A 12,911-nucleotide genomic window follows, 5' to 3' on the forward strand; every position below is an offset into this window, starting at 1 on the left:
TTTTAAAATATAGATTGAATAATATACACATTTAAATGTAGATGAATTTCATTTATTTTGTTCCATCTCTTTTTAACACTATGTTTACAAGACTTTCATTGCTATAATTTATTTATTCTTCTCATGAACAAAACAAAAACAAATCTCTAAAACTGTTTTGTTCATAGTTCGTGTTAATCTTGAGCCCTGACACAGAGACAGTGAACTGACCTGAGAATCTGCAGGCGACAGTCTGACCTTTGCAGAAAACCACACAGATGAGACACTCCTGAGTCAGACAGGTCTGTGTTCTCACTCAGCTCCAGCTCAGTGAGATGTGAGGGGTTGGACTTCAGAGCTGAGGCCAGAGAGGAACAGCTGATCTCTGACAAACCACAGCTGCTCAATCTGAATAAAGAATAAATGAAGTGATTAAGTCCAGAGTAAAGTCAGAGGAGTTTCTGTAGCTACAGCTGAACATCTGAGACTCTGGTTTGGAGCAGGACTCAGAGGTCGGGGGTAAATGCTGTGGTTTTTCAGACATGATCTCCTACACTTTACTTCACTCTCAGAGAACGGCTACGTCCCATCACTCAGTGATTAAAGGATGAGGAGAGTGGAGGATGGACGAGCGAGAGCCGTCACAGACCTGACACTGACCTGAGATAGGAGAGCTGACAGTGAGGACTCTTCAGACCTGCACACAGCACAGACACTGAGGAGTCTCTCAGGTTATTACAACTCAGATCCAAGTCTCTGAGATGGGAGGAGCTGGAGCTCAGCGCTGACGCCACCACTTCACAGAGAAGATCTGAGAGTCCACAGTCTCTAAACCTGTAAGAGATGTTAGAGCAACATGTGAGTGATTCTAACAGGTCTGTGAAGCTTCTGTCTGTGACTGAGGACTCACACAGCCTTCCTGCAGTTCCTCACCGCTGGGATCAGTCTCTGTTTACCCTGATCAGACGTGTTGTACTTCTTTAGGTCCAGCTCCTCCAGGACCTGCTCTGACATCTGCAGCATGTAGGCCAGAGCCGAGCACTGGATCCCAGACAGTTCCTCCTTAGATCCACCTTCAGACTTCAGGAAGTCCTGGATCTGCTGCTGCACAGACTGGTCCTTCAGCTCCATCAGACAGTGGAAGATGTTGATGCTTCTGTCGGGAGAGACACTCCATGTGTTCATCTTTTTAAGGTTTATCATGACTTCTGTGATTTCTGATTGGTCGATTGGACTCAGCAGAGCTCCTAAAAGTCTGTGGTTGGACTCCAGACTGAGGCCATGAAGGAACCGCACAAACAGGTCCAGGTGGCCGTTTGGACTCTGCAGGGACTTTTCAAGAGCTTTTCTGAGGAATTTATTTGGACTATCCTCTGAGACTTTTCCTTCACTTCCATAAAGAAACTTCCAGACCACCTCCTGGTTGTTCTTAAAGCAGTGGTGAAGGTAAACGGCTGCCAGAAACTCCTGCACGCTCAGGTGGATGAAGCAGTAGACTGACTGGTTGAAGACACTCTCTCGTTTGAAGATCTCAGTGCAGAGTCCGGAGTAGACCGAGGCCTCGCTCAGGTCCAGACCCACCTGCTCCAGGTCTTCTTGGTAGAACATGATGTTTCCTGTCTGCAGATGCTCAAAGGCCAGTCTCCCCAGCTTCAGGAGCAGTTCTGTGTCGGCCTCTGTCAGCCCCCAGGTCTCAGACCTGACCTCTGTTTGTGTCTGTTTGTACTTCCTCTTCCTGTGCGTCTGCACCAACAGGAAGTGTGCGTACATGTCTGTGAGGGTCTGGGGCAGTGGTCCGCTCTGATGGCTTCTCAACACGTGGTCCAGGACTGTGGAGGTGATCCAGCAGAAGACTGGGATCTGGCTCATGTTGTGGAGGCTGCGGGAGGTTCTGAGGTGGGACAGGACTGTTTGAAGCTGCTCTTCATCTGAGAACCTCTTCCTGAAGTACTGCTCCTTCTGTGGGTCAGTGATGAAGCCCCTGACCTCCGTGACCCTGTGCACGCACCGCGCTGGGATCTGATGGGCCGCCGCTGGGCGGGAGGTGATCCATATAAGGGCGTGAGGAAGCAGAGCGCCTCTGATGAGGTTCACCAACAGTACGCCCACCTCTGACCTCTGTGTGACCTTAGAGATGAGCTCACAGCTGAAGTCCAGAGACAGTCTGCTCTCGTCGAGGCCGTCAAAGATGAACAGGAGTTTACAGACGGACAGAGTGTGGGCTGTGAGCGTCTGTGGGGCAGAGAAACACAACATTTAACATCCATGACTTTACACCACTTTCCTTCAACCCTCACTTTAAACCAGTGTGGTGGAGCTCCAGTGTGAGGGACTGCAGGGTTTACAGTGAATGTGAACACAGACTGAACTAACAAACGCCCTGAGAGCCAGGAGTCATTTCAAAAGTGTTTGAGACTTTGAAATATATGATGTGAAAGGTAAAGCTTTCTCTAAATGAGAGTGACCTGTGGATCCAGCGCTGGATGGAACACTTGGATCAGCTCCATCAGACTGTAGCGCCCCCTTCTGACCAGGTTCATCTCTCTGAAGGACAGTGGCACCACCAGCTGCAGCTCCTGGTTCTCTGAGCCCTGGGCCCAGTCCAGACAGAACTTCAGGACTGAGAAGGTCTTCCCCACTCCAGCCACGCCCACAGTCAGCACGGCTCTGATGGAGCCCTGCTGCAGCGCCCCCTGCTGCTGCTCAGGGGGCAGAGCTTTAAAGATGTCCTGGCACCTGATGGTGATCTCCTGGACCTCCTTCTTCTTGGACTGTGTCTCCAGACTCCTCTCCTCAGGTTGGGCTCTGGCCTCTTCACTGAGGCCCTCTGTGATGTACAGCTCAGTGAAGATGCTGTTCAGAAGAGTTCTATCTCCTGATTCTTCACTTCCTTCTGTCACACTCTCACATCTGCTGCTCAGGCTCTGCTTATGCTCCTTCAGAACCTTGTGGAGACCTTCACCTGGACACAGAGGAGGAGACACCTGTTAATGTCGATGAACAGGTCTCTTATTCCCTGCTGTAGTTGATGAGTCTCAGACTGAGCAGACTCACCTGGTGCAGGGCCTTGAACCCCCTGATCAGGACTGTTGCCTGTGTCTCCACACTGAGGCCAGGCGTCCTGCTCTGACTCTGTTTCTCTGTGACACAAACACACAGCACTGAGCACGTCTTTAACATCTCACAAGTTACAATCACAAATATAAAGCACAGTTTAGCTGCTGAGACTCTGTGTTCAGGTCAGATCTTACTGTGAGTCTGGAGCAGGTTCACCACTGAAGTCTGGATTACGATTCTTAGACCAGTCACTCTTCATGGACAGAGCCGACACTGAGGCTGTGGATCTGCTTCTGTGGAGAGAAGATCAGGTTCTTCAGCCTGAGAAGTGAAGCTGGATTCATGCTGAGTTTCAGGAGTGAAGTGTGCGTGTGCAGGTGATGCTGAGGTCTGAGGCTGATCAAAGGGCAGAGCATGAGACCAACAACATTCTTTTACTGACATCTGAAATACTGTAAGCTCCACTTATGGACGAATAGAGTCATGGGCGTGTCCTCGTCCCAGTGGAGAAAGACTCACCGTGACTGAACATCGTGTAGTGTTTTAAATGTGCCACAGAGATCAGGTTTGAAATGACTTGATCTGACAGACGGCAGTAAAGACCTGGCCCAGCAGCTCTGAGGAGCAGACCACGGGCTGCAGAAGAGTCACTGAACAAACATTTGACTCACACACAGGTTATAAAGTGTAACAGCCTGGTGTCACTCACTGAAATGAGGAGGATGTAGTTTGTTTGAATTGATTTATTCTTGAGTTTTTTTATTTTATTTATTTGAATTAGGACAGTATATATTAATTAACATGGAGTTTGCACAGTAGCTCATTTTCATCCATGGTCCTAAGGCAGGTAAGATCAGCAAACATTAAATTAGACAATATGCAGAAGAAATATATACACACTACTTTTGTGTTAATATGTCTAGTATGTCTTTTATGTCCTATTATGTTTAATGAAAAAAAAAAAAGTGGGGACGCCCTGTTTTTGCATGGACATTCAAAACGGTGTCATCGGCAACAATTGGATTCTTACAGTTTTACAAACATTAGGTCGATTATTGACGTATAAACTGAATAGAATTGGACCCAATATAGAGCCTTGTGGGACTCCAGCTGAGCAAGAGAGAAAAGTGGATTGTGACGTTTCAATTTGAACAGCTTGTTTTCTCTCAGACAAATATGATTTTATCCAGCAGAGGGCACTATTAGAGAAATTAAAACATGTTCATTTGGCAAGAAGGACATTATGATTGATAGTGTCAAAAGCAGGTTTCAGGTCGAGGAACACAGTTCCCACAAAGCCACCCTGGTCTAGTAGACGCTTTAGATTGTCTAGAAAGTAGCGAGTGGCTGTTTCTGTGGAGTGATGCTTCCTAAACCCAAACTGCATTGGATGGAGAGAGGTGTGATTATTATTTAGATGTTCAGTTAGCTGTGCCCATTTTTCTTCATTTTTTGAGATGATTGGCAAAATTAAACCTGTTCTTACGCTGTAGCTCAGTGTTTTCTGTTTCATCTCCAGTGTGGAGCCGTCAGAGCCTCACCCTGTCACTGTCCTCATGTTACACTTTACAGCTCCTTGTTCTGTTATAGCTGTGAGTCAAATGTTTGTTCAGTGACTTTTGTCTGCAGCCCGTGGTCTGCTCCTCTGAGCTGCTGGGCCAGGTCTTTACTGTCGTTCTGTCTAATTATTTCAATTTCACTTGTACGACACATTTAAGACAGCTGCAGTTACTCAGAGTGCGGCACTAAAATGCTAAGCAAAGATCAGAACAGACGGATTGACTTGGAGGAGCTGTGGATCCTGAACTCTCACATTTGGATATCCTCAAATTAAAGCTGAATCTGCATTTTAAGCCCTTATCCATGATGAGACTGTGGAGAACTTAGAAACAAACGAAATAACAAAGTCTCAGTCACTGCCGCGTTATTTAAGGAGATCATTTCACACCACATCAGGTTTGTTTCTCACCGTGAGTCTGGAGCAGGTTCAGGACTGAAGTATGGAACGTGACCTTTAGACCTGTCACTCTTCATGGACAGAGCCGACACTGAGGCTGTGGATCTGCTTCTGTGGAGAGAAGATGATTCATGTTTGAATCTGAAATGTGAAGTCAGCCTCTGGCCAGCAGGGGGAGTGTTAATGCAGGAGCAGAGATGACTTTAACATGCTCCATGTGGACTTAGTAATAATAAAGCAGAGAGTCCGACCTCGTTCTGTAAATTGTTTTTTCCTGCAGATTTCAGCTTAAAGGCAAATATTAAAGTAAAATCAGATCAATAATACTTGTTTATCTTAAAGGGCAAAGGTGAAGCTTCAGCACCACCTGGGCTCTCTGTGACCCTGAGGAAAACCCTCTGTGGGATTTCAGTCTGGTCACAGCTCCTTCAGGCCTCGAGCCAAAGTCCAACAGAACAATCAGATTAATGTCTTTATTTTCTTTATAACGATCAACGAGGAGCCAGTCATTACTGATGGATTTATGATCTTTAACTGAATCTCTGTGATTCACTTCAACTCTAATACTAATGTAACACAGGGAAGGGCATCAGGGTTTGTCAGTGTTTCACTGAAATATGATACGACTCAAATAAATACTCAAAAACAAATCATCTGTTTAGTCTTTAAATATTATATTTCCCTGAGCGTTAGATCGAATCATCAAAGGCCATTCAGAGAAATCACGACAATAAGAAGAGTCTGGTTAGTTTTATGACCATCACAACATGGCCGCCAGAGCATGGGCTGGAAACCCCAAGGTCAAAGTGGGAAACACCTCCAAAGGTGGTGGAGAATGATCAGTTCAATGATCATTTCACACCACATTAGGTTTATCTCTCACCGTGAGTCTGGAGCAGGTTCAGGACTGAAGTTTGGATTTTTGTCTTTAGACATGTCACTCTTCATGGACAGAGCCGACACTGTAGATCTGTGAGTGAAGAGAAAATAATCTTGTTTTGCTTTGTCTCTAAACACATTTTTCTTTGAAGGAGGTTAAACAACTGAACTCACTTTGTCCCACAGAGCTGTGGCTCAGTGCTGCCCTCTGGAGGCTTTGCTTTTCCTTCTGCCATTTCCCCCGAGTCTCGTCCTGGGGGAGAATCAGAGCCTTTAACACAGAGATAAACCTCATCATGTAAAGGACAGACCGGAGCCGCCTCAGATTCAGCACAGCAGATCTAAGACAGCGCCACCTGCTGTTCGGAAGCTCATGTAACAACTGAACCAAACAGCAGCAAAAACATCTCTTTGTTTCCGGTTAACCCTTATATACAGCAAGAGTTACTCATTTAGTTTTCATCCACTTTGGTAAATATGACAGACAACAAGTTACTTAAGAATATACATTATGCACTTGTGAAAAAATAAACCATTTGTATTTTAATATATGTTTAAATGTGACCTATTAATGTATCATGACTCTTCTATACTGTGGACGGAGATCATTTTCCAAAACGTACTGTTTTACTGTGAAATGTTTTAGTCAAACTTGTAAATCTTTATATTGTTGTGGCTCTGCTGTGATGGATGTGCTGAATCTGAGGCGGCTCCGGTTTGCAGTTTGCTCTTTGCTCTTCCTGTTTCTGCATGAGGTCGTTTGACGTCGTCTCCTTTAATCATTAACAACAAACTAGTGCAGGAAGTGGAAGAGACTTTAACAACTCTGACATCAACAACACTGACGCAGTGACAAAAGAAAGTCCGGAGGCTTCACTCTGAAACAAAGTCTAGAGGAATCTGGAGGAAAAGCCTGACTGTGCAGTTACTCTGTCTGAAATCTATGAGGACAAGTGCCCATAAAGATAAACGTGATTCTGTTTCCACTGAGTCTATGTTCATAACCTTTGAAACAGACGCACTGATGGAAAACACGGTGAATAAATAAAGACTCACCTGGATCTGACGCTCACAGAAGCAGCTCAGACAGTTGTGAGGAGAGTTTTCCTGTGTCTGAGCTGCACAAGAGGCACGAGGTTTCCTGTAAAGCATGTGACCTGCTTCAGCCAATCACAGAGCAGCAGAGTTCACCCAGCTCTGTGTGTGTGTGTGAGCAGAGCCGTGGGAAGATGTTTCAGTTAGGGGGCGCTGAGGGACCAAATTTACCCCCAAAATACTTTTTCTGTGCATAAATCCTGTTTATTAACCTCTTAACTCCCGCCTGAACCGAGAGCATTTTCTCCAGTTCAGCTTTACCCAAATCCTGTAGGCCAGAGTAACGCCTCATTTGAAAGACCTACAAAACTAAATGGATCTTTTTCCTCACGTCAGATTTTTTTTCATCACTTTTTTTTGTTGGGCAGTCGACTCATTTATGTCACATTTTCATGACTTTTTTGTCACTTTTTCGTCAAATTATTTGCATTTTTTTGTCAAATTCTTGTCACTTTTTCGTCCTTTTTTTCTCAATTTTTCGTCAAATTTTTCTTACTTTTTTGTCAATTTTTCGTCCATTTTTTGTCACTTTTTCATCAATGTTTTCTCATTTTTTTCACATTTTCATCCTTGTTTTCGTCTCAGCTTTGTTGCCATTTTCACACCTTTTTTCCAGCTCTTGTCGATCCTTTTGTCTTCCTTTAATTCCAGGCGTCTGTTCTTTAACTGCAGTCGAAGTTTGTCCCACGGTTTAAGTTTGTTTGGACATTTATTCATCTTTAACCTCTTAACCCCCACCTGAACCCAGCGCATGTTCTACAGTTTGGCCTGTAGTGCCGGGGGCGGCGGGTTTGTGTCACAGAGGGACCATTTTCACCATTGTCGCCTAAAGTTAAGAACCATTTTCTACAAAAACCAAAGTTTTACATGTGTGGTTTTAAAGTGGTCCGGCTCCGAGACCCACCATTACCTTAATGAGCAGCTGCCCCTAAATAAAACTGTCATCTGTCATATATCTTATACAATAATACTGTATTTACCACATGTTTTTATTGAACAAGTCGTGGATTTGCTTTGAAGACTGAAATTCTGATCAAAACAACCCAATAATATGAATTTAAACAGACTCCAGTGTGTTTCTGTGTTTCAGATGGAAAATGTTGAAAAAAAGTCCTGACCCACCAGTTGAGAATCACTGTTTTACATTATGTCTGACCGAGTGGGATGTTCTGCAAGGACATATAAAAACACACTATAAAAAGTACTTCCACAGGTATTTGAGCCCGTATTTGCATAATAATATTTCTCAACATCATACTGTGGGCCAGAGGTTCTGTGCTGGAGGGCCAGATTTGGCCCCCGGGCCTGACGTTGCCTCACCCTGCTATAGGCTGTGAGCTCTAGTCCAGAAGTTAGTCAGTTTGAAAAGGAAAAGCTCCATTTTGCAGTAAAATGTGTAGTTGAGGTTTATTCCGAACACAACATTGTCTCTTTTCTTACAAATAAAGCTTCTTTTAAGTGATTGTTTCCAAATAAAGTGTGACGGCTCTGGAGGATCGGGGTAAAAGAGAAGCACTGGAGCGTTTAAGACTCACAGAGGCTTTGGAACCACTTCCATGAAAGACCATTTCTTTTACATGTGTTTAAGCTGAAACAAAAGTCACTTCCTTTAACCTCACAGAAATTGCTGAATATGAAATCAGTGACTGTGACATCGACAAACCTCAGGTACGGGTCTCAATACTAAATTGCAGTGCACATTCCATTCATACAAACACCTGATTGTTCAGTGAAACATTAAAAATATAATGTATTAGTGTTAGTGGAGCTTGTGCACGTTTCACTGCAACTTTCATTGAAAACAAAGGTGGGGTTGACTGGAACCGACCCACAACATACAACTAACACACCATTATTGTATAAAACAATCATCGCATGTGCCAATCTTATCCATTTCTTGAATATAGCACCAAAAAATGTTCACTTTTCCGTCTGTCTTTGTCCAGCAGAGAACTGCACACAGCAGAAGTCAGCCCATTGTGTCTGGTGACCAAAATGAGGTGAGGCTCAAGTTTCACAAACTACATTCTGTTAGTTACTGATGCATTTTAGGGACTAAGGTTGTTTTAAAGGCATTTATCTAGGCTGTCACATTTACTATTTAACCTTTGGCATAATGGTTGACCGCATTTGAATGGCGGTCCCCATTTCGGTCCCATCCAAATGTGTCGTGTACACTGTCCCCAAAGGTAAGATCCTATATAGTAATAATGGCTGCTTTGAATATAACACGGTCCCCATTTTGGTCCCATCCGAATGTGTAGCTGTGCACACTGTCCCCAAAAGTATTCCTGAGTTGATATTGTGGTTTCTTTTAAGATATAATGGTTAAACAACAGTGATTTGTGTCACCAGTGCATCTTTTCTTTATTATGCTTTAGAAAGACCTCACAGATATTGCTGGATATGAAATCAGTGACTGTGACATCGACAAACATCAGGTACGGGTCTCAATACTAAATTGCAGTGTATGTTCCATTCATACAAATACATGTACTGTAAAAGACCAACCTACATACAATTAAAACACCGTTATTGGAATGCTAAAAACATCTGAGGTCTTTGTGCGTGACTGAGTCGCACAAAGACCAGACACATCAACACGTCTAAGCAAAGGTAAGAACACGTCTCAGTATGTAAACACAGGGGTCTATTTCTTTAGCAAGTTTATTTAAGTTTTGGGAATGTGATATTTGGTATGTTTTAGCTTGACAGTTAGACAGCCATAATACTCTTTTACATCTGTGGGTCTTATGGCATCAGCTAGTCTTCGATATCTACTTTCTGCTCCAGTTTAGGATAGTATTTTTAATACTTCTTTGAAATATTGTGGATACTAATTTTACTGTATGTCTGTTCCAGGCACGACTGATCAAACTGAGGGACTATAATGATGATCGCTTCACTAAACCTAAAGCAATGATATTAAAGTGAGCAGTTGCAATTGGACAAGCTTGTGTCCATTCTTGTTTTTGATGGAAATGTTCATATTCACAAATTCACAAATGTTCTTTAATGTTTCATGGGATTAGGAAAGATTTCTTGCAGTATTTGTACTTTAAGTCATTTGAAATATTTAAGTTGTTTGTGCTTCTTATATAATAAAGTTATCTAAAGTGAAACTACAATGTTTTCATTGTTGAATCTGATAAAAAAGTAACTTTTTCCCTTTGCAATTTGATGTTAGACAATGATCTAAATGAAGTCCCCAAAGAGGACATTTTTAGTCTGTGTAGATGTTCTCAAAAGTGACTTTAAAATTCTTTGTCCCCAATTGTCAGAGTCTACTCCAGGCTCTGTTTTCCTGTGCCGTCTCCTATTCCTCTCCCCCTTATTTGGAATCTGGCTGGGTGTGGTCGTGGCTCCTCCTCCTGCTCCAGGGCTGGCTCACACACCTGTCTCCAATCTACTCGTCATCAGCTGTATAAAGACTGGCTTCTCCTCAACACCTCTGCCAGATCGTCAGTCTTCCTACGCGGTGAACATTGTACCGACTTAGGCTTAGTTTTTGGTAATATTTTGTAATACTTACCTTACTTTTTTTTGCTTCAGCTCCTGCGTCCAACTCAGCTCCAGCCTCAGCCCTGCCGAACTCCAGCCCCAGCCAAAGACTCCAAGAAGAAACCCCCATCTGCACATTCTTTTGTAAAAATAAATACTTACCTTTTTTCCGGCCATCGCATCTGCAATTTGGGTTTTCATTCTTGTTGAGCCGTGACACCAATGTGATGGTTTAAAACTGATGGGACAAAAATATAGATATAATAAATTCTGAGGTGATTTTGTATATATGGACAGTCCTCCTGATTTTTTGTGTGTGTGTGTGTGTGTGTGTGTGTGTGTGTGTGTGTGTGTGTGTGTGTGTGTGTGTGTGTGTGCGTGCGTGCGTGCGTGCGTGCGTGCGTGCGTGCGTGCGTGCGTGCGTGCGTGCGTGCGTGCGTGCGTGCGTGCGTGCGTGCGTGCGTGCGTGCGTGCGTGCGTGCGTGCGTGCGTGCGTGCGTGCGTGCGTGCGTGCGTGCGTGCGTGCGTGCGTGCGTGCGTGCGTGCGTGCGTGCGTGCGTGCGTGCGTGCGTGCGTGCGTGCGTGCGTGCGTGCGTGCGTGCGTGCGTGCGTGTGCGCGTGTGCGCGTGTTTATATCTGTACACATATATATATATATGTGTTGTGCGTGTGTGTATATGTATGTATATATATATATATAATGTACATATATGTGTGTGTGTTTATATATGTACATATATTTTTATATGTACAGATATATGTGTGTGTGTATATGAACTGTATATATATATATATATATATATATATATATACATATATATGTACAGATATATGTGTGTGTGTGTTTATATCTGTACATATATTTTTATATGTACAGATATATGTGTGTTGTGTGTGTGTGTGTGGGGGGGGGGGGGGGCGGGGGGGGGCGCCTGGGTTGGTTCCTCAGCTGGTTCCTCAGATGGTTCCTCAGCTGGTTCCTCAGCTGGTTCCTCAGCTGGTTCCTCAGCTGGTTCTTCAGCTGGTTCCTCAGCTGGTTCCTCAGCTGGTTCCTCAGCTGGTTCCTCAGCTGGTTCCTCAGATGGTTCCTCAGCTGGTTCCTCAGCTGGTTCCTCAGCTGGTTCCTCAGCTGGTTCCTCAGCTGGTTCCTCAGCTGGTTCTTCAGCTGGTTCCTCAGCTGGTTCCTCAGCTGGTTCCTCAGCTGGTTCCTCAGCTGGTTCACTCCTCCCTGGCCTCAAACTCCTGGATTTCCTCCGTCAGCTCCTGGTTCAGTCGCTCCATCTCTTCTCTCTGAGTCTTTGCGACTCCGCTTAAATCCTGATCAGCTTCTGTGCTGAGAGTTTCCACAAACAGCTCCTCCATCTTTCTGCACAGGAGCTGGTGCTGCTGCTGCAGGCGCTTGTTCTCCTCCTCCCTCTGCTTTTTCTCCTTGCATAACGGCAGCTGCTCCGAGCGAACCTTTTTCAACCAAAAGATCTCCTGGATCAGGCCACACCCTCTCTGCCGCAGCCACTCCCGCTCGGCTTTCAGGCTCTTCAGATGGACCTGCAGCATCTTCTTGCTCGTTACTTCTTCGTTCAGGTCTTGGATTTGTTGGTGCAGGTCGCAGGTTTCCTCCCGCAGCTCGTCCAGCCCGTATGTGAAGTTCTCGTGCTCCACCTCCACAGGTCTGAGCTTCTCCAGCTCCTCCTTCAGCTTCTCCACCTTCTTCCTGAGCTGTTTGTTCTTCTCCTTCACCTGCGGGTCGTTCTTGGCCATGTCTTTGGAGTTCTCCTGCTCTGATTTGGTGTTCCTGATCTCGGTCACCAGTTCATCCACGTCCTGCTGCAGATGGAGATTGTCGCTCTTCAGTTTGTTCATTAGCTGGATCTGCAGCTTGTACTCGAAGGCGGAGATCTTCTGCACGTCCAGCTCTTTCTCCAGCTTCTGCTTGTGTTTCAGCAGCTGCTCCTTCTCGCTCTCCATGACTCGCATCATCACCTGCGTCGCGTCGAGTTGATGCTTCCAGCTTTTCTCCTGAGCGAGTTTCCCGAGCGTTTGGGAAATCTCTCGTCGTATCGACTCGTTCTGGTCTTGAAGGCGTCGGCTCGAGGCCTGCAGCTCGCCCTGTAGAACGCCCGTGTGGGTCTTCAGCGCTTTGATCTCCTTCTCCATGTCCTTAGCTCTTTCCAAACACGTGTCTTCAAAAGTGTCTGGCTCCAGTTTCTCGCGCAGCTGCGTGAGTTCATCCTGAACGTCTTCTTTTAACTCATGAAAATGATTTCTCACTCCTTCCATCTCCAGAAGCTGCTGTTTCATGGAGACCTGATATTCCAGCTTGGATTTCACTTGTTCTTTTTGCTCCTGCAGATTTACTCTCTGCATTTTCAGCCCGGCTATCTCGATCTGAAGTTCTGAAGCGTGTTCGATACTGCACTGTGGGTCAGTGTTCCTTTTCATCTCC

At 44.9% G+C, this 12,911-nt stretch overlaps 1 protein-coding gene across 1 annotated transcript in view; it reads right to left on the reverse strand.

Moving 5' to 3' along the window:
• The window catches only part of LOC306981095 (NACHT, LRR and PYD domains-containing protein 14-like), a gene marked incomplete at both ends in the record, with an annotated part of 347,014 nt that overhangs the window by 64,757 nt on the left and 269,346 nt on the right, over positions 1–12,911 (reverse strand). Inside the window, one exon of the mRNA XM_079580645.1 lies at positions 211–387. Within this exon, the coding sequence (XP_079436771.1) occupies positions 211–387 (177 nt within the window). The remainder of the gene's footprint in view (positions 1–210; positions 388–12,911) is intronic.

The sequence above is a fragment of the Gobius niger genome, assembly GCF_951799975.1.
Source record: "Gobius niger genome assembly, chromosome: 21".
NCBI classification, from domain to species: domain Eukaryota; kingdom Metazoa; phylum Chordata; class Actinopteri; order Gobiiformes; family Gobiidae; genus Gobius; species Gobius niger.